The following is a 21,738-nucleotide window of genomic DNA, read 5'->3' on the forward strand; positions in this document are numbered from 1 at the left end:
TCCTTTCAAAGCTTTGTTTGGGAAACATCGACTCGTGTAATAGAATCCACAGAGAGGTGCTCGAAAGGCTGCTCACAGTGGGGCGCACCTACCTGGTGTACGGTATAGTGCACAGCAGGCCGATGCTGTTTGCGCAGGCGATGGGATAGCGAGCGCAAAGCGCCACCACCGAGGTCATGGTCTCCCCAAAGGCTTCTTGCACTTGCTCCACCATCCCGCCGCAGGTGAGCTCTTCGATCCTGCAGGGAGTTAAAACAGTTGAGCTCCAAAACACACAGACTCTGGAAGCCCTTCCTCCTTGGAGGAAAGGTGGGTGACCTATCTGAGAAATGTGGGCACGTTTCAACTGCTTGGTGCAGTTAATGCCCTCCGTCCTTGAAAGGGCAAGATCAAACCCAATAGGGGCGATGGAAAAGACAGACAAATAAGGAAACAAACACTAGTAAAGGGGAAAGAGACAGCAGGGAACCAGAGGGCATGTTCACACGACAGGCCTAAGATCAGTGGTAACCGCCATGGCCTCTCCTCAGGGAATCCTGGGAACAGGATTGGGGTGGAGGGAGAGGGAGGGAGGGAGCATCTCTAGGAGAGAATTCTTTGCACCTCACCAAAAAGACCATTGGGAGAAGCCAGGCCAGCTACACCGATATAAAAGCAATGTACCTTTGCACTGCAGCTACAGCCAAAGTGACCTAAATGCAAACCCTATGAGGGCAAAGCATTCTACAAGGGCTGCCCATCTATGACACAATTGCCTTGCAAACCTGTCGGGACCTTGGCTTCCCAACAGCCCAACCAACCCTCCCCCAACCCTGTCCCTGTGACCCCTGCCCTCGCCACGAGTTGAAACGTGCTTCGCTGTTGGCCAAAGTGCCACAGGACGGAGCGGGCGAATTTGGGCCATTCTCAGGATCTTCTCAGCAAGTCTGTTTCTGCAGGAAACGTGGCCTCCGCACAAGCTGACTTCCCGCCACCTCCAGCCCTGCCAATGAGACGTTTAGAGGAGAACTGACCGCGGGCCTCCTTGAAGTACCATTGTGACTGGACCCACGAGATGAGTCACACCACCAACGCGGACAGCTGCTGTCAGGAGCTCCCTCATATGCACCAGAGCCTGTTTCCTGGTGTTTCCACGGCGCCACCGGGTCTGAGCAGCTAACAGAAAACTGCTACTAGATACCTGCAAGAGAGGGATGAGAGAACCTTAGGACCCCGCTGCTGGAAGATCGACACTGTTTTCTGTTGACTGACTTGAGACACGATGGCCAGCTGGCTCAGAGCATAACCTCTTCCTTGAAGGATGCAAGTTCGTGAGATGTGGCATGCAGAGGGCAGAGTGTCTGCTTGGATGGGTGGAACTTGGATTCAAATCCCTACTTATAGGGAGGAAGCTCAATTTTCAAATAACAACACTGAAGACTACAGCCTGTCCCTCCATCATAAGTCACGGTTAGATCAAAGCCGATCCTGATCTGTTACGATGTAGAAGTCCTGGCTCTTCTACACTGGCAAAGATCTGCGTAATCCTACTGCTAACGGGGATCTCCTTCCGCCAGCAGGCTGCACCCTTGCTAGAAGAACTGCACTGGCTACCAATAAGCGACCGGACCAAAATCTGCTCACCATACTTAAAAGGGAGATATTGTGGAGCTGGAAAAAGTGCAGAAAAGGACAACTAAACTCATTATGGGGCTGGTGCATCTCCCCTGAGGGGAGGTTACAACAGCTGGGCTCGTTTAGCTTGGAAAAAAGGAGGCTAAGGGTTGGACTTACGGCTTGGTCAGGATTGGTCCCGATGAAAGCAAACAGCTGCCCCAGTAAGACGCTGTAGGTGGGCTTATCTCGGCTGTCCTCGATGGTCAGAGACTGAAGAAGAGTAAAGGAGCTGCTTCTGTGACTGGTAATGTGGCGGCGTCTATGGGGGTGGGCGGGAAACAGATCTCATTAGCAAGATTATCAGCCCCCTCATTCAGCCTTCCCCAACGTGGCACCTTCCGGATGGAGTCAACTCCCATCACACCTGGGAACGGAAGTCCAACATATCTGGAGAGCACCGCGTCGGGGAAGCCTGCTCCAATTACACCGAGGGGCTGGCTTTCGCAAGCAGGCTTTCTTTTAAGGAGACGGCCAAGGACGTTTACCTCTGGCTTGACCTCGTGAACTCCAGGTCTTCGTTCGCAATCATTTCCAAGTCAGACGGTGCCGACATGCTGCGGAGAAAGACGGGCTGGCGAACGGCGTGAGAGATCACCTTCGTTTCAGACGCTGACTTGCAAGCTGCAATGTTAAGAGGGGAGGAAGGAGGGCTGGTTCTTAACGGAACCCAGGGGGACAGGGCAACCGCCCTTCAGGGGGATTCCCCGCCAAACACACTCAGCGCGGATCGCTTCCCTGCTGGGAACTGTGCCACGACACAGGCTCTTGACCACGGGCCTGTCCGCGGACACTCCCTGCTCAAGCTAAGCGCCACCACGTTATGAGCCGGAGGTGAGGGACAAACACCACCTTTCTACAAACTATGTGGAGAAAGAAGGGGTTAAACAGGAATCATTCCAGGAATAAAATAATGCGCTGTGAATTATAGGTGCTGATGGTGAATTAATGTCAGAACGGTTGTTATAGGTATATAACTGCAGATGATAAATGCCAAGGAGACACGTGGGATTTTTGTGGTAGTCAAACAAACTGAATAAAAATTTCTTTCAATGTTCACAAACTTTGTTTCATCATAAAACTTTTCAGACCCTTGTTAAAACCTCTCATCCAATCCTTTCTCTCTTCTCATACACGCTTTCCTTTCTCCCACACCTTCACTCTTGAACCTTCTTTATTATCAGGATTGTTTAATATACACCAACTGACTATCTGCACACTACACTCCAAAGACAACCCTCTTTACCCTGATCCTCTAATTCTCCCCTCGAACCAAAGTACTTTAAAAAACACACTTATCACCTCAGTCACTCCCTTATATATCCTCCTCCCCCCTCCTAAGAGATTCAATCTCCACCCACTCAGGTCAACATTCAAAACACAATAGACTTACAAATCTAATCCCTAAATCCCTAAAACTTTAGGGAACTGACTTGTGGGGTGTAACGCCACAGGAGCCTCTTTCTCTTTTTACATTACTATTTTATTCCGGCGTAAGCTTTTGTGGACACCATTCACCGGCAGCGTTCATGAAAGCTTATTCCCGAAGAAAGTAGTAAGACTTTCAGGTGCCACAAGACACTTTGTAGCTTCCACTGAAAACTGGGCACTGCCGGTAGCTCTTAGCTGAAGGCAACAGGTCCCTCTAAGCTCTCCTTCCAGCTGCCAACGTCTTTACCTGGTGTCTCCGCGGGCGTGCCAGATATGCTCCTTGTGAGCCCGGACTGGGCAGCAATGGTGACATGCAAGAGCAGCTCAGCTCGGTTCATCAGGCTCTTGACCAGCGTTTTCGTTTTGGCCATGGGATGCAAAGGCTTCTGGAGCAGGGAGTTTACTTCCTGGAAGAATTTCTCCCTGAAAAGCAGCAAAAGTAAATCCAAGAAACCCAGACGGGTTGGATGTGCAACATGGCTTCGGAAACATAAGGCGAGAACATGCTCCTCGGATCTGAGGCTGCAGAGAAGAGCTGGATACTGGGACCCTCAGAATAGAAATGAGGGTTTGGGATCTACACGTGCAGCAGTCCAAATTGACCACCGCCCAAATGAAGGAAGGGACAGAGAGCCCAAGAAGGGAACCTCTGCCAAATGCAATGACCCCACTAACCTCAGCGAAAGAACCATGTTCTCAAGATCGCTTCCATCGAAAGAAAGCTCTTTCATAGAGCAGAGAAGTTCCAGTTCCTTCATCTTGTTCTAAAGGAGGGGTAAAAAGGGAGTCCAGATATACAGGTCAGGAGATAATGGGCAGGTGAGTTGATTGTAAAACTGAAAGGCAGCACATGCGCAGTGCCCTTCGGGACACACGTTTCTCCCTTCCTCTTTTGTGAGGCTGGAACAGGAAGGCAGCACCCTCCCGAATCCTCAGGGCAGATGGGCTGTCCACAATCAGGTGTCCTCTGCCTTGTCCCAACGACAGGGACCCAACCGCCCTTCACAACAAGCAGAAGGCGAATGCTTTGGGATTCAAACCCTCTCCTTCCCATACTGAAAATTTCCCTGACTCATTAGCCCAAACGTGATGTACTGCAGCTCCCATCATGCTCAGCCAGCACGGGGACCAACCTAGGCTTCAAGTCTGTATAAACCTATGTGGGAGGAAGTCCCACTGGGGGAAAATGAGCTATATATCCCCTGTAAACACATATATGATGGCGCTGTTAGTTCGGTAAGAATTGGGTCTCTGTGTTCAGAAGCAGTCTATCTCCGAGGACAGGACATAAGGTTGTACTAGGGCAGCCTTCCCTAACCCAGTAGTCCTGGAAGGCACAACTCCCAGCGTCTGGAGGGCACTAGGCTGGGGAAGGCAGGTATCAAGGGTTGGCCCCTACTATGACTCCCTGCTTGCAAATCTCCAAGAGGTCTTTGGGTGGCTACCGCTGAGAAACAGATGCTGGATCAGATGCGCCATGACCTGAACCTACACAGCAGTTCTCGCTGGCAAAAATAGCCAAGGTGCCTCTTCCCGTCAGTCTCAAGGGCAGAGGCAGCTGGACAGCCGCCTGTCAGGGATGCTTTAAGGTGGATTCCTGCATTGAGCAGGGGGTTGGACTCGATGGCCTTAGAGGCCCCTTCCAACTCTACTGTTCTATGATAAGGAGAATTCTAGTTTTGCTGAAATTGCCGCCTACTCCAGGATCAGGCCCATTCTTAAATGATCAGGAAGCCTTAAAACACTGGCAGCCATCTTTGCAATTTACTCACAGTTGTGGTTATTTCCAACTGCTTTATTTTATTACCCTATCATGTACGCTGGGTAAACCCTGATCCACTTTGGAGATGCCTTTTCCCTTACGTATACTCCGTGTTCCTGGAAGCCGCACCAATCATAACTTACAGTCTAATTACCAACACAGGGTCAATCAGTCAGCTTTAAAGAGCACATGACTTATGCTTGAGCGCTAATAAACCCAGCACAATGTTTTATAGGAATGGAGAAAGAGCACAGCGGTTCAGAAGGAGCACGGTCTGAGCTCCCCGAGCCTTACCGGTACTGGTGGGGGGCAGCGGGTGATGCCTACCTCGTTAAAGTGATAATCGTAAAAGAAGGGCATGTTGTTCTCCAGTTTCCCGTGCACGGCATCCTCCACTTCGCTTTGCCATTTCTGTTCTAGTTCGGCGACACTCTGTCCAAACGAAAAGAGCACCGTAAAAGCAGTGGGTCACCATTAGCTTATGAAAAGGAAAAATCAGAGCAGTAAGTGCCTCATGGGGGAGGTACATTTTAATTCTAAAAGCACCACTGTCTTCTTTCTCTCTACAGGACATTTATTTTTATAGCATTCTTACCTGCAGTTGCCTTTCCATGGCATTTAGCTTCTTAAAGGTTTCTCCCATAATTTTACAAAGCAAGTCATATTCCTCCGCGTGCTCCTCTTGATACTGGAAGTTTATGAGGGACTGGAGCGCATCGACTAGATTCAAGTGTTTGATCACACATGAAACTACCATTTCTTCCATTATGTCTGGCTGGATCACCTCCCTGTTGAAAGTGGAAACCAAAAGTAACAGGTTAGCAAAGAGGTGTGCGTTATCTTGGTGAAGCAGCACTCGGCCACTCGGCCACTCGCCGGATCCCTCTGGCCCAATGACAAGGTTTGTAGGACCACAGAGAAGAGGGCAAATGGGAAAACTGCATAAAGGGTCAGGGATCTCTAGAAGTTTGTGACTCGGTTTGGACATCACACGAAGCCATGGTTTCTGTTAACCGTAGTTTGGAATACAAATCATGGCTGAGCCTCCAGCTGTACAAGCAAACCATGGAGCTGCTTTTCTGCTTTCAAATTTCATCTGTTCAACATTCCTACTTCTAGGGACAGTGGGCTTCAGAAGGAGAGCAACAGCCTTAACTATGGTTTATCAATTCAGATATCACATCAATCCAGAAGTAGTCAAACCATGGTTTGCATACCTACTTCAGTTCAAACCATGGATTCTGATTCTGGTTTGCCTTCTAGGATTTGGCAATTCCGAAATTACACTAAACTACACTTAGGGCGCAATCTGATGCATGTTTAGATAGGAAAAAAGTCTTACAACTCCCAGCATATAATAATGACTACAGAGGGACTAAAGAAATCTCTCTCTCTTATTTATTATTTATTTATTTATTACATTTTCATACTGCCCAATAGCCGAAGCTTTCTGGGCGGTTCACTTCAGTTTGCTTACTTGACATGAAGCTATTTTAAACCCAGGCATTTGACAAAGCTACAGGCATAGACAACCCAAATCAAAGCCTGCATTAAGAAACAGAGTGGGGAGGACAGAAAAGCTGTATAGATACCTGATGCTGGGTCTAAACTGAGGCCGAGCACGGCCGGAGATTTCCCTGAGTTTGACCATGATTCCGGGAGGGAGCCTGATCCGTGGCAGGTCAAAGTAGTGACCAACTGGGGGCACGAGAACATCCGACGGGTAGGTGAACTCACGGTCTTCGTCGATGGTGAGAGGCAGCGGGGAGGGGCTTGGCGTGAGGGCTGGAGAGATCACACCATTGGCTTCCACCTGCCACTGACACCTAGAAAGGGAAACACAGGTAGGACGTCTTTTTGCTTCTTTCCAACCCAGACTTGTCTTTGTGGTTTTGTCACGCTACCCTGATCTACAAAGCCTCCAAATTGGCTCTAGCATTCCCAAAGTAAAGCGGATTAGAAGAGGGTGTGATTGACATGGCTGCTCTCTTTTGCACGCAATGCACTTCTTCCTCGATATAGGTCTGAAGGTCTGAAAACAGCTTCACCAATAAGCCATTCTACGAATGCTAACCAAAGCCTGGAAGAAAGAGAGGCTTCACAAGCCCCTGGGATCTGGCCTGGAGAACCAGCAGACGGGGCCCTCTTCCGCTTGGCCACATACATGCTATTTACCTCTGTAAAAGTTTGGACCTCAGAAGTTCTTGGCACGTCTCCTCCTCTTTGGTTATTTCCGGTCCGTTATAGAGTATCCTCAGCATAGAGCACGCCAGCACGGACAAGCCTAAAGCAAGATCTACCAAGAACGGTAATCCCCCCGACACATCTTCTGAGGATTCCTTCAAGGGGGCAAATGCACACACAACAATTACGTGCTTTTGTTTTTATTATCTTCGCCTTTCAGCCCTGAAGGGCTAATCATAAAATACAAATTGAATCACAAAACATAAAATAGAAATAAAACTACGATTGCAATATTAACAGTATGAATGAAACCAGGAAAAACTGCAGGCACTAAAAAGAGAGTTAAAACAGAAGCCAGCCGTGCAAATAAAAAAAATATGGCCCTGCCCCAAAGTAGTTTCTCTTCTCTAACTTACTCTGAATCGCATGATAAGATTTATTCTGAAAATGTCAGAAGCAACATCTCAGAAAATGGGAGTGAGGAGACAGGCTGCAGCTCTGGAAATGCACATATTCCCTTGCAGAAGCACAGAAGGCCTGTCCGTTTACCAAAAAAAGGGGGTATCATAATGCCCACACTAAATAAGTTCTAGGTAATTGGGATTTGAAAGGGGGGGAAAGAGTGAATACAAGCTGAGAGCAACTGGCCAGGGGCCTCATTAGAACCTTCCCAATTTCTCCTTCCGCCTTTCCAACCCCCTGCCCCAATCTCTAAATTTAGCATATTTAGGTTTATGGTAGTAAACGTCACTTCAGGACGCACAAGCATACCTGCGCTCGGACAGTGCAAGCAAAGCCCCACATGGCTTTGTCTGGGGTGTTGTGTTCTCGGCCACTCCTCATTTCAAAGGAGAAGGTAACGGTGTCCCCTTCCACCTTATGTTTTGGGAAAGAGAGAGAGAGAGTCCATTAAACAAGCCACCAAATGCAGGGAGCCATCTAGCTTCTTTCTTCTCCGGGTGGAAAGAGGAAGTATCATGGAACAGGAGCGGGGGTAGAGAAGCAATGGCAGGAAACCATGATTTCGCCCCTGTCTGATGACGCTCTTCGAGAGAAAAAGAGAGAGAGAGAGAGAGAGAGAGAGAGAGAGAGAGAGAGAGAGATGGTAATTCTGTACCTTTACTAAGTCTTTGGGCCAACCCGTCCCTAAGACGCTACGGCTGCCATATCCCAGGGTGTTGCCCCCGTATTCTGCAACCTTCCGACTGTTTGTGTTGGGGCCTGCGTAGATCACCAACTGTGAAAACGTGAAAGAAGCTGTTAGGGTGGCGTGGAAACAAAGACAACGGGCAGGTTTACAGCAGGGTGAATACAGAACGCAATTCCTAAACTGCTCTGGAGGAGACCAGCAAGTAGCGCCCTGATTTTACAGACAAGGAGGCACCTGCATTTTCCCACTTCGGACTCTCACTCTGCCCCCGCCCCTTCCCTGCCAAAGCGACTATTAAACCAGGAGGAGTGAACAACTTCCTCTGAACCACCCTTGCTTTCAGCGGTTTACTTCAGGCCCAACGGCGTCTACCAGGAGGGCCTGCCACCCAGTTCCACATTTTCTCAGGTCAAAGTAATTGCTGTTTCCCTCAAGCCCTTGTACCGGGACACGGGGCAGCGGGGGATAGTAGCACCTTCCTACTCCTCCTGGCTGGGGCATGCTGGGAGTTTGAGGCCTTTTCCCCCCTCCCTAAACATGCATAAGACTGCACCCTAAATTAATTCTGCAAGATCTGCTCATCATCTCCCCAGCTTCTCAGATCCCATCCAGAGGCTGCAGGGGCCGCTCCATCCTCCAACCCTCCAACAGTTCATCTTCATGACATCAGGAGAAGGGCTACAGACAGGACGGATGCTTCCACATGAGGCTTTCGTTGTGCAATCCCCTTCCTTCACTCACAGGATTTTACAGGGGGTCCAGACGACAACGCCTCCAATTTGTAACCCTCCCTCCCACGAGTTCCCACCACTTCTTCCATCGTTTTTCTCTTACTAGGAGAAAAAAACAACGAAGGAAGGAAAGACAGAAGAGCGGCACCAGGCCTTTGGATTGGCAGTGGCAGGCGCCCTCCGTCTGGAAGCACGGCCCGGTGGCCTCGACGATCAAGCAGAGGAGCATCCCCAAAGCCAAGTGTGCTGAAGGACACAATCCGCAGAAGCTGTTCCTGTGCAACCTCTACTGGAGGAAATGGAAGGGCACAACAGCACGGCCCAAACTGGAGTTCCCATCCTGGGCCTCATTTACCTTATCGTAATCGTACTGCGAGGAGCAGCGGCTGTCAAACCTCAGGTACAAACAACGGGCCCCTGGAATATGCACCGTCTCCTTAAATTTGTAGTTGTCCCTCACAGGATGGACCGTCTCCACCGTTTTCCCAGCAGCCCAAGGAGCTGGGATTTTCAAGCCAGTCAGGAAACCTGGCTCTTCTTTCTCTTCTAGCATTCTGGCGCAAGAGAAAAAGAATCTAGTCAACTACCTCGAAAGGCTTGTGAAAACCTAGCATTTGCAGTGGAAGCCTGTCGCAATAAGGAACACGTAATGTGCGAAGGGGCCCTTGGACTGAAGACAAGGGAGGGGGAGGGGGAGGCAGTTCAACAGAGGAATAGTTGCTTGTAGGGTGGACGCTTGTCTGATTTTCACGTCTGCTCAAAGAGGTCGGGCAGGTTTTCCTACGGTTTCAAAAACCTACAAAACCCCTTTTGACCAGAGTCAACTGTTTGCACAACGCCATGAGAAGCCATGAGATGTTCCTTTCAACTCTCGTAAAAAGACAGGTGTTATAAACAACTTGGGTAATACAAAAATGAGGCACAAGAAGGGAAGCACCTACAGCCCACTGCCAGTTTTGGGTCTAGAGCTCAAGGTTGATCACCATAACATTGTGGCTAGACCACTGAAATGTAGAATTAACAGGGCTGCCCTTGAGGGGAGTTTGGCAGCTTCCGCTGGTGCAAAATGCGACAGCCACTCTTGTGAAGGGGTGGGTCGCTGGCAGTACGTGACGCCGGTTCTCCATTGCGAGCACTGGATTTCCAAAGATGCTGGAATGTAATGGAGCTGGAGGGCAACTCCTTTTTCTTGCTCTGCTTTCCTGTCAAAAATCCCCCACCCCCTTGCCCTACAAGTTCCTATTTGCTCTCCTGGGAAAACACAGAAACCATATGAGTACCTGCAAATTTTTCCCTGCAGGGCAAATAGCACATTTTTGGTGTGTGTGTGTGTGTGTGTGTGATTTTCAATAGAAAAAGGGGTGTGGGGATAATCAACCCCACCCGCTACTCAGCACGGGTCAAGCGAGGACCTCCCTGGCCGTTTCTCGGTCTTTTTAAAGCCATGCGAGCTCATCCAGCATCCTGCCAGGCTGTATCCTAAAGTCCTTAAGATCAGGATGAGTCGATTACATCTTGCCCATTATAGTTCACAGCACAGTGCCTGTGAAATAATCTCCACCTCAACGTTTTCGCATTTTTCTGCTGCTCTTGCAGAGTCCTTAAGGAGGCCAGGGGAGAACGGGAAAAGAGAAGGAAAGCTTCAGTCGGACTAGTCACTTTCAGTTCCTTAGAGGTTTTTGGAGCCTCCAAAGCAATTTCACAGCGTAATCCAAGGCTGACCCTGTGGAGTTCCTCGCCTCTGAATCATTCTTCAATAACGGTCAGTCTGGGAGGGACACCGCCAGCAAACGAGAGAGGGCTCTCGGGGCATTAAAGTAGTGAGTGCTGAGGGTCCAAGGGCAGTCTGAGGATGCTACGTCAATCACCTCTCATCAGGGAACAGCTTGCTCCGCTGTTCCGATGCCCCTCCGGGAGAACTGCCCACTTCGGAGAAAACCGGCGACTGGGTTTTCAGCAGCAAGGCCGTCTGTAAAACAAGACAAAAGCAGTCGGTTTATTTAAAGGCATTTCCACACAGAGGGCTCCCAACGCTGCCAGTGCAGCTCTTTCTTCTCAACGAAAAAGGAAGATGCGAGAGCTATGAGTCGAAGTCAGTCATCATCATCTGGACCCCCCTGAAAAGTTCTGTGAACAAGGCAGGGCAATGGCATGCTCAATACATTGTCAGACCCTAAAAAAGTCATGTGATGCTTCTCCAGTTAAGGGGTGTGTGTGTGAAATAACCGGAAAACTGGAAACAGTGCACATGCACCTCCTCTTCCTGGAACTGATGCCCTGTACCCAAGCAGTTCAGTTACATTTTTGGGAAGGGTGTAGGGAACTAAATTAGCCTAAATAGATCTTGGGTAATCAAATTCTGCAGGGAGTTCCAATTACGAAAGTAAAGCATGCCGTCTGCTGCAGCAGGATGGAGAAACACACACACACACACACACACACACACACACACACTTAAAAGCACCCTCAGCGGGTCAGTACGCATTACAGAAGTCTTGCTACTCTGCAGTTGGGTTTTAATAGCAAAGGTCATTCCAATCAGGGCGTCAGGAATCCCAGCGGCAGAAAGGGAAGGCCGTACCTGGCTTGTGTAGAGGACCAGCTGCACCAGCTGAGGCATCAGGGCGTCCGCCATGGTCAGCGTTTGGAGGTTGGGGTGCATCAGGGAGGTCAGCAGCACCGGAAGCAAGTGGCCCAGCATTGTGGCTTTGGTCACCTGCTCCAGGCCTTTTAACCTGCAACGAGAAGCCCTCTGGAGTGAGTCCGTCTTGCTGCTGCCCTCACTTCACTAGGCTTGCGCTGGCATATATAGGCCCAACCGGCTAACCTTCCTCTTAACCCTCAACAGACTTCCTGCTTCCTCCCTTCGCCTCCCTCCGTACAACAAGCTCTCTTCTGTGCTGCTCCCCGGATCCCTCCCAAGTCCCGGTCCTCAATTCTGGACCCAAGTCCTGTCCCAACGGTTTCCTCTGACCAAGGCTTACCTTTAGTGCTGCCCCATCCTCACTTACCGACCTGGTTTGCACACACAACACTGAACTGTGGGTTGTGGAAGGGCATCCTGGTCCCATCCATCAGCCACAGAAAGAGAAGCTGCAAGGGTCTCAGTCCCCCCAACTCCCACAGCCAGAAAGCACCCCCTGCTCCAATGCTGAAGAGCCCCAGGGAAGCACTCTCCGACCCCATCCTCTGTCCAGAGGACTAAGGTGCGATGTTGCCTTGAGGGTCATTTGATAGAAAGGGTGAGGCAGAAGCAACGTGAATCCTCTTACCTCTGCTCCCTGTCTGGAATATCGCTGTTGATAAGAGCGGTAGTGACTTGCTGCAGCATTTCTAGTACTTCGTCACACCCCGTCAGGATTTGCGTAGCCAGAGCCAAGATACTAGCCTTAAGTTCCTAGGCACAAAAAGTGTTTAAGAAAACAGGTGTGTTTACACGGCCAAGGGGACAGCCAGCTTTTAAACCAAACCAAACCAAACCAACCAACAAGAACAAAAATAAGCATGGGCTTCCAAAGTTAATGTGATGATCGTGACAATGAAACCTAGCACCAGCACATCTCTCCGAGGCTGAGGCTGGAGACAGACCACAGCTTCTTCAGGGAGCTGAAGGCGGCCGGAGAGAGGCACCAGAGCCTGTGGTGGACACGCTCGTCCATCATCTCTGTTCAGAGGCCTTTTGCTGTGTTTCAAAAAGCCTGCAAAGAAACCTCTCCCCTCTTTGACCAGAGATGAAAACAAGACAAAAAGAAATGAGTGAGCACACCATGAAAACGATGCTTCTAACACAACACCTTTGACGGTCTAGAAAAACAACAACCCACTGTTCTTGGTGTCCAGCCTTAGTTTAAAGATGTTATGCCTCAGTGTGTTAAGTAAACTCAAAAGGGCAATCTTTTAAAAAACAGAAGATGCGTCTAGGTGCTATGGAGAAAATGAAGAATCAGTCGTGACGCGAACGGCTCCCTGTCAAGAAGGCCCGATGAAAGGACACAGAAGCCCCAGTGAGCCATTTTCTTGAGGCCTTAGGTCTCAAACACACAACACCACGGTCGGCCAGTATTCCTGTACACAGCTGAGCACCAGGGACACAACGTGGAGTTATTGAGTCAGTTTGATGACTTGATTTAAAGAGATGCCCCAAAGTGATTGGGCAACGGTTTGCGAAAGAGAGATCAACTATTCTTTAAATAGGAATTCTAAGAAAAATGCAAGCAGTAGGCAGCATCTCAGTAGAGGCTTTCTGCATTCCTCTCTGTCTCTGTCTCTGTCTCTCTCTCACACACACATGCACACACAGAATGGGGTGGGGTGTTGGGCGAATGCCCCTTCTAAGATGGTGTTCACATCATCTAACAAAGGAAATATGCCCCCCACTCCATCAGAATTATTGCTCACTCCTATGCAAATTGAAGCCATTTATTAAAACATATACAATTAAAAAATATGCATGTTTAGAGAGAAAACATTCTGCATCCCCCAGCATCCCTCAGCCAACCACTTCTTTGTGTCTAAACATGCACAGGATTGAGCCTTAAAGTTTCTTTCATTGGACAATAATCCTAGTAGGCACAGGAACATACACACACACAGAGAAAGAGAGAGAGAGAGAGAGAAAGAAAGAGAGAGACTCCCTTACTTCCGTCCTGCCCATTTGGCAAAATCTTCTACAGAATTAGGACTTACTACTTAGACTGGGAAGAAGAGCATTGCTTAATATTCGTCTACTGCTAGGAATAAGGCTGCAGCTTCCCTGTTTTACAGTGTGGGCATGTTATTTTTAACGGGATTTTTTAGAGAGGTGGGCAAGTTCACACACATGTTAGCTCAGCACAGAAGGGACTCTAGGAAGGCTGGGCCCCAGCTCTGGAGAGTACTTATCAGAATGGTTAATCCAGCCCTGCCTGTTGGCCAGACAAGGAACGAAACAGACAGTCCTAAGAAGGGAAGAGAGGATGAGAGCAACTGCAGAGAGAAACTGAAAAAAACAAAAACGTGTTTGTAGGATGAGAGACAGCATGGACACATTTATCATTTACTTCATACAATCACCAACGTGTTCGAGTGGCCATATAGGACAAGTACACCAACACAGCAGTGAAGAGCAAAAAGGAGACTGACGGAACTGGAAACAGAAGTGCACAACCAAACATGGGCTGCTCCCGTGTGGGCCCTGCGGAGAGGAACGCAAGCTGATCTTCTCCAGCCCCGTCTCTATCCAGGGGACACCACCAGGCGAAACGGGCAGGGGATCAACCCCTCAAACGACGTAAGCAGCCAAGATAAGAGATGCAAAGCTAACCGTCCAAAAAAGCCGTACAGCCCCTGCATAAAAGCACGTTTTGCCCTCTTGCTTTGGATAAGCTGCTAATATTCCCTAGAGTGCATGGGGGGGGGGGGGGAAGTTCTTTGGAATCCTACTTCAAACTGCAGGGCTTTGCTGTCAATAGATCCACTGTTTGCAGTGATACAATTAATGACAGGTTTCAATTTTAAAGTACTTGAAAGGCTAGATTTTGGCACAGAGGGGTAACTTTCCCTCTCAGGAGTGGCTCAGTTAAAGCAGCAGTTCTAGAACCAAGTCAGCCGGGCTGTGTAACGGGGCTGTGAAGATGTCCGTCTAGAATAGCATTCAGCTAGCAACTCAGGGCACTTCTGGACAGACGGCTCCTGGCACTTCCAGACAAAGGCATTGAGCTGCTGTTCTGTCTTCTTCTCCTTAGTGTATCTTTTGTGAAGGAGAAGAAGAAAAAAGACCAAAGAGACTGTGGGAAAACATGGGAGGGTTATGAATGGGAGACCGTGACGTCTGGACCCTTCATAAAACTCCATGAATGAGGCAGGTCAATGGCACAATAACAGCCTTGTCTGGAAGCACCCTGACTCATACTCGGATTGAAATGCAGCTCTCCTTCATTTTTTTGCATGTCTCCAAATTTTGCAATGCAAACAGAAATGCATACTTTAGGATAAAATGTGTATGACCGTGTACACTGTATATTATGTGGTGGTGGTGGGGAACATTAAAAAAATTATGATTTTTTTTTTGTGCTGTAAAAATAATAATAGATCCAGAAATAGGACAGAACGGATTTATGAATGAGCTCATGCAAAAGTGATGCAGGCTGGAAGCAGGCTGATGCTGAGCATCCTTATGCTGAAGTCAGGGCAAAGAGATTGCCACCCCACCCCGGGGGAATTTACCATATTTTTTAAAGGCCCACTGGTGGATATATTAAAAAACAAATGGCAAAAAAAGCATATTTCTAATGGATTTTTAAAAATGTAACTATAGCAGTGTCAAACCCAGGACAGTCTGCCACACTTAAAAAAAAGCACAGGGATTTTGCTGCACAGAGTAAGCAGGGTCACTGAATTATAGGTTATGAAAGCAATTGTGTGTAGAATTGGTGCGTTGGCCTGCAAAAGAGGAATTTCCGAGGGACAATCATATGAGGGCTGGAACTTGTGAGGGGTGGGGAGGCAGCACACACTGGTCCTCACTGCACAACAACTGAAGTGAAAGTACACATCACATAGTTAAATTATGGAACTCGCTACTACAAGATGTAGCGATGGCCACCAATCTGGATGGCTTTAAAAGGGGGTTGGATAAATTCCTGGAGGCAAAGGCAATCCATGGCTACTAGCCCTGATGGTTGTGTGCTATCTCCAGTATTTGAGGCAGTAAGCCTGTGTGCACCAGTTGCTGGGGAACATGGGTGGGAGGGTGCTGTTGCACCATGTCCTGCTTGTTCATCCCTGGCCGATGGCTGGTTGGCTTCTATGTGAACAGAGTGCTGGACTAGATGGACTCTTGGTCTGATCCAGCATCAGGGCTCTTCTGATGTCCTTAGAGGGGCAGGTGACTTCTGGACTGGGGCATGCATGGTGTTAACAGCAGCTACCTCCCCACATTCAGCCCCACCCCACCCCCAAAGCCATGGCCGCGAATCCTGGCTGAAGCCCACAGACACTTCTAGCTCTCTGTCGCACAATCACATTGAGACAACGAGAAGCGACAACACAGCACAGAGAGGGTATACCCATTGGCTGAACCGCAGCAACACAAGAGCTGTCGAAAGAGGGACTGGAATTTAATCTTGGTGTTTACCTGTACCTTCAATGTCTCTCCCTGCAAGGAGCTGTCACTGTCATCGTTTTCGTCAGGCTTAATCAAAATTGTATTACTCAGGAGATGGTTCTGTACGGCCATCAGGTACCGCAGGCAGGAGGAGGCAGCCTTTAATATAAATGAGCACCGTTTGCGTTATCGTCTCAACATTTCATTAAGAAAATCAGCACAGAAAAAGGGCTGCGTGCTATTTTTGAAACACGAAGGAAGAGAACAAACAAGGAAGGGTACAAGGGAAATGTGAAAGTATTCTTTCGCTGGGCTGTCACAGCTTTGCAAAGCACTGCAAGAACATCGCAAAAAAACTCATCCACTCAAGCGAAAATTCAGGAGATGTGTGGCCAATTGCTGGGTTTTGCCCAATTGACACATAGGCAGGTAATAGAAAATCAACCGTTAATAAAATGGGAAGTCTATAAGCTAAGGCTGGGTATATGCGGTGATTTTGTGGGAGCAGAGCAAAAACCCACATTATATTGCACTGGGTGCAGAATTCAGCTTCCTGAAAAGTCTCAGCTTTCTTTTTTTAACACACACACACACACACAAGTTGCTAGCCCTTACGGCCGTGCAGATATGCTTGAAAGTATGAAGTGCTGGCCTGCTGGAGAAGTGACTGAAAGTCAAAGGGACAGGGCTCCACCTCTCTCCTTAACTCATTGCTCTTCCACGTAGTTAGCAAAACCACAAGAAATTATGAAATTATGCAAATAGGAAGCAATGATGCACATGTATAGAGAGGACACAGGATCCAGCTTTTGTGAGCTCTGGTTGGCCTAGTGGCCATCCAAAGTGCAGTGGATAGACAAGTCTGAGCAGGATCTGGTCCCACCTACATCCTTCTGCTAATCATTTCCTGAATGTCCTGCCAGGATCTCTATTACATTAAAGTTCAGGCTGCTTCTTTCTAACCCCACTGGTGTTCAAAGCTTTCCTGTAAATCAGGCAATTATTATTATTTTGGAGACCCCTCATTCACATTTGTGGTGCAATGGCTAGACCGCGTGACACACTGGCACTGTGGAAATCTGGGTTCAGATCTCCACTCAGCGCTGAACTTCACGGGGGAACCATGGGCTGGTCACCCACCCTCTGCCAAACTTTCCTCAAAGTGTTGTTATAAAGATACAGGAGTGGTATGTGTGCAGCTCTGAGCTCCTTTCAGCAAGGGCAGGACAGAAGTGCAGTAAATACTATATCAGCTGCTTAAGATCATCCACAGGCGCCCTTCTCCATGACCCCCTGCCAAAGGAAGTGAGGCAGGTGGCTACCAGGAGGAGGGCTTTCTCTGCTGTGGCACCCCGGCTGTGGAATGAGCTCCCCAGAGAGGTCCGCCTGGCGCCTACACTGTACTCCTTTCGTCGCCAGCTGAAGGCCTTTTTATTCTCCCAGTATTTTAACACTTAATTTTAACTTAAATTTAAATTTTACTGTTCTAGCTCTGTATTTTAATCTTATATCAATTTCTGCTGTGTGGTTTTATCCTAGTTGTGCTTTTTATACTGTATTTTGTATTTGTGTTTTAGACTGTTGGTTGTTTTATTATGGTTTTAGTTTTTGTGAACCACCCAGAGAGCTTCGGCTATTGGGCAGTATAAAAATGTAATAAATAAATAAATAAATTATAGCTCACTTTTCTATGGAAGTATCCAAAGTGGCTTACAAGTGAATAAAATACAATACTACATCAAATCCATCTACAGTGGTTTATCTAGTGAGTTCACAGCAGAAGGCAAGACCGGACCGATGGACTTCTCACCTGACCATTCATTCTTTTACCTACAAGCTCTCAATTAGGATTGTTATTTGCTTAAAATTAGGGGGAAAGGAGGGTGTGAGGGAGGAGGGTTGCAATGTGTGGATGAAAGGCATTGCAAGACCTCTATCCAAGGCAAGCACAGAGGATAGTGTGAAATAGTTGATGCTTCTTTAACAAGGTCCTAACTTTCATGTCAGGACGAAGTCGAAAAGGGCACCGGTGGTCTTAGCGGTTTACGGCCTCACCTGCAAGGTTTGGCATGTCTCCTCTTTGCAACCCAAGCACAAAAGAGAGGCCTCCCCTGAAACCTGGCAGACACGGCAGCACTGCCCTGATCATAACTGCGCCCACAAAAGAAAGGAGCTTTTTGGAAAAGAGCAAGCTGAGAGGGTGTTACTCACAGGCACAGTTGAGAGGAGCCTTTGAAATTCATCTCTGGATACAGTTTGGCACTTGGTGATTAAGATACAAGATTCTCGGACAACAATCTTGAGAATGTAGTGCAAAAGTTCATCGTTTAGTCTTTAAAATGCAGGAAAGACATGGTAAAATGGTAAGGACTTAACATGGAATTCAAAACTCACATGTGCAAATTGTGGTGCACTCAATATTTCCGGCATCCAGCCCTAGTGGCTAGCGTAATACAGACACATTTCTTTTTCACTTAACTTACACTGGCCAAGATCTACAGAACTATTCAGAAGGGTCTGCATATCCAAAGATCAGGCTTCACAACAAACTGCTCAAAGCCTGACGCCATCAATAATATCTTGATACCATCCATTTCCTTTGCTTTCCGTTTTTGGCATCCAAAATCCAACTGGGAATCAAGGTGCTAATTATTATTATTATTTTTTGGAATGCCCTAAATATGTATAAATACAGGATTTCCTTTATGCTGCCTCGTACGAATGCACAACACTCTGCTTCGTTAAAGAGGAGATATTATAAGCAATCTCCCTCAAAGCGCATTGCCTTTGTGGCTCAGGGGACCTTGAAACTGTGCTATATGTACGGTTACAGTGCAATCTTACCATGGTATCAAGTGAGAATTAATTTTCCTGGTAGAGAACAAGGTTATTGTGAGTGTTACTGCTAAGCTATAAGGAATCTTTTCAGTGACAGCAGGGATGTTACAGTTTGTTCGTTTACTCCATATTGCAATTAAAACAAGTGCTCAGCTAATGTGCACTTGGGCTAGTTTATAGTTTTGGCCAGTGTTAAACTGATCATCTATCTGTTTTAGTTTTAACTTGTCTTACCTAGAGGCTGTGGCATATTTTATACTTTGTGTCTGTAAACTGGTCACTGGCAGCAATAAATGGCTCCTTTCAATAGACAGGAATTACGTTGTAAAATCCCCTCCCCCAAAACTTTCAGGATATCTCTCTGCAGACTCAGGTTGCTCACCTGTAATGCTCATCATCTTCACTGCCAAATCGGTTGTTCTGAAGCTGCTCAGCCAGGTTAGTCATGATCACATCTCGAAGCTGAGCAAGCCCACTGTTTCTGTCTCCTAAAGTGGAATAATTCATGGGGGACCAGGTTATAAGTCGACGTTGGGTTCTACTGTAAACTGACACTAATTAAAACTCTTTTTTTTTATTATTAAATGTGTACCAGGCTATGTTTTCAGGATCATGTACTTTGTTTGCAAATTAATGTGCAGTCCAGCACTGGTAAAAAAAGCTTACCTTCCGTTAAGACCAGTTTAAGCAAGTTATTAATTTCTACTTCTCCGGGATACAGGATATTTAGACCAGAACTTAAAAAGAGAGAAGAGAGAGAAAAAAAAGGAATGTTTAGCATTTGGAAAAACAACGAAGTCTTGTGGCACCTTGTAATGTGCACTTTTTAAATTGGTATTTTTGCTACAGCAGACTAACATGAATCACAGTGACTTCTCTGGAAGTTTTTAGCATTTTTTAAAAATTGAGAATAAGAGGAAAGCTTGGTGCCTTTAAAATAAATAAAGAAATAGAAGTCCAAGTCCAGCACTAAGATACTGGAGCACAACAGCTGGCTCTTACTACAATGAAGATATGCAATTCTACACTTTGCCAGTCTGTTAAAACTGAATTTGTCCAAGCAAAATTGTCCAGGAAACAGGTGACAATTTGATAATATTAACAAATGTACCAAAATAATCAGCAGAAGTGGGGCGGGGGGAGGGGGGGAATCAGCTTTGGATCAAAACATGCATCATTATTCCAGAACTGAGTACACAGCAGTTTGTAAAGTGAGGCATGGAGGTTGCTCTGGAAGACTTTGTTCTTGCAAAGTCTTGGAATATGTCCCGTTTACAGCTGCAATGGGTTCATTTGAGTGAATTGCCCTTGAGATGTGTGCCACCTGGTTATCTTAACACAGAATTGCAATGTTACACGATAACATTCCCTTTGCTTTGGCAAAATGACAAAGCATGTGGTAAATGGAAGAGAGGAGGCCATCTTGAATTTCCAGCTGGCTTAAAGAACAAAGTGTGCGTACCACAGAGAAGTGTCCCCAAACAGCACCTGTACCATCATTAACAGAACCACAAAGTGTCACCCTGAAGTAGATTATAGAAATATTTGCTTCCTATATAGCTTTCGCCCAAATCCTATAGCTGACGCCAGAAATTTGGGTGCTTCCAGACGAAGCTTTTATTGGGACATCACCCTCCTTCATTCACGGAATGTTATGGGTCCGCGTCTGTGTCCAGATGACTTCATCTTCCATTCATAACCATCCCATGTTTTTCCACCAGTTCTTCTGTCTTGATTCTTACTGCAGAAAATCCATTAAGGTTTACCTGCCCAATGCCTTCTAACTGGTAGCACTAGGTGCTCTCTGCCTCTAAGCACCGTTAGACTTCCTTATCGTTTTAATTGACTGCGTTCCATCAACATGACCTCCTCAGAGTGCAAAGCCCTCGACTAGAAAGAACACTGGCCTGCAGATCAGTCCAGAGCTGAGCACTGCAGTGACAGGCTCAGACACACACACACACGAACGTTGTATAACTCAGAATGACAGAACTTGTCTGGTTTCCCAGCAAACATCCGCCCTCATGCTTTGAAATATTTCTAAGTTAAGCCAGCAAAGCACAGGGGGAAAGTTCCAGCAGCACTTGGTTCCTGAAAAATGGGGAGGGAGGCAGGGCCTGGCATGCAATGAGGTCCATGTTAGCTCTCTTCCTTAGGCCAGTGTCAGTCCAAGGGCTACAAGCTGCTATCCTCTGGTGTCTGCTTCGTGGTTTTACTGACTGAGGCTTTAGACATTTTAATAGAAATTATCTTGAATAGGACTATAAAAATCTTTGATGTATTACAATGAGATGAGGTAACGCACCTGATTGCCAGACAGACCTCCTTCTGAATCTCAGCGCTAATCTGGTCGACTGGTGCCATCAGTAACTGCCAAAGCAAGAGGCCGGACCGTCTTACAGTGTCGCGATTCTTTTCTGTTTGGGGGCTGAAGAAAAACTTAAAAACCACCTGCAAGGACAACCGTTGGGGAAGAGGAGGAGAAATGCTTGTGTTGGAATGTGGCTTATAAATGTGCCATTACAAGAGTACACGGGAAATTATTGCATTCATATACTTATATGTCTCAAGGTGAGGGACAAAAGCAAAAGAATCCAAGGAAAAACAGTAAACCACAATCACATAAAAATTCCCCCAACCTTCGTTAATTTAACTGTGAGCCACAAAAGCCAGAGCATACAAGCAATAAACTTCTAAAAGATGCTTAGGCTTAGTTTTTGTTTAATTTTCAGTGAGAAAAAGTTGATTTATTATTATTTATTTATTATTCCTTTATGACACATACATATTGGTGCCCATAGTTCTCCCCACCCTTGGAGGCAACCATCAGGAGCTTCTCTGATGGAGGCGTTCCAAAACTGACAAAAGTCCCACCAACATCCTAACACTGCTGCCATTCTGACCT

General features: G+C 47.2%; 1 protein-coding gene across 1 annotated transcript in view; it reads right to left on the minus strand.

The window, feature by feature from the left end:
* HECTD4 (HECT domain E3 ubiquitin protein ligase 4) overlaps window positions 1-21,738 on the minus strand; it is an 88,863-nt gene that overhangs the window by 39,780 nt on the left and 27,345 nt on the right. Inside the window, exons 13-33 of the mRNA XM_063144102.1 lie at window positions 21,139-21,284; window positions 19,500-19,570; window positions 19,216-19,321; window positions 18,207-18,327; window positions 16,026-16,154; window positions 12,184-12,308; window positions 11,493-11,646; window positions 10,780-10,880; window positions 9,267-9,465; window positions 8,148-8,267; window positions 7,802-7,906; window positions 7,022-7,185; window positions 6,439-6,672; window positions 5,442-5,634; window positions 5,174-5,278; window positions 3,760-3,848; window positions 3,332-3,507; window positions 2,142-2,277; window positions 1,774-1,915; window positions 1,014-1,180; window positions 93-239 (exon numbers count right to left, since the gene is read on the minus strand). Of these exons, the coding sequence (XP_063000172.1) occupies window positions 93-239; window positions 1,014-1,180; window positions 1,774-1,915; window positions 2,142-2,277; window positions 3,332-3,507; window positions 3,760-3,848; window positions 5,174-5,278; window positions 5,442-5,634; window positions 6,439-6,672; window positions 7,022-7,185; window positions 7,802-7,906; window positions 8,148-8,267; window positions 9,267-9,465; window positions 10,780-10,880; window positions 11,493-11,646; window positions 12,184-12,308; window positions 16,026-16,154; window positions 18,207-18,327; window positions 19,216-19,321; window positions 19,500-19,570; window positions 21,139-21,284 (2,930 nt within the window). The remainder of the gene's footprint in view (window positions 1-92; window positions 240-1,013; window positions 1,181-1,773; window positions 1,916-2,141; window positions 2,278-3,331; window positions 3,508-3,759; window positions 3,849-5,173; window positions 5,279-5,441; window positions 5,635-6,438; window positions 6,673-7,021; window positions 7,186-7,801; window positions 7,907-8,147; window positions 8,268-9,266; window positions 9,466-10,779; window positions 10,881-11,492; window positions 11,647-12,183; window positions 12,309-16,025; window positions 16,155-18,206; window positions 18,328-19,215; window positions 19,322-19,499; window positions 19,571-21,138; window positions 21,285-21,738) is intronic.

Source organism: Elgaria multicarinata, chromosome 18, assembly GCF_023053635.1.
Source record: "Elgaria multicarinata webbii isolate HBS135686 ecotype San Diego chromosome 18, rElgMul1.1.pri, whole genome shotgun sequence".
NCBI lineage: Eukaryota > Metazoa > Chordata > Lepidosauria > Squamata > Anguidae > Elgaria > Elgaria multicarinata.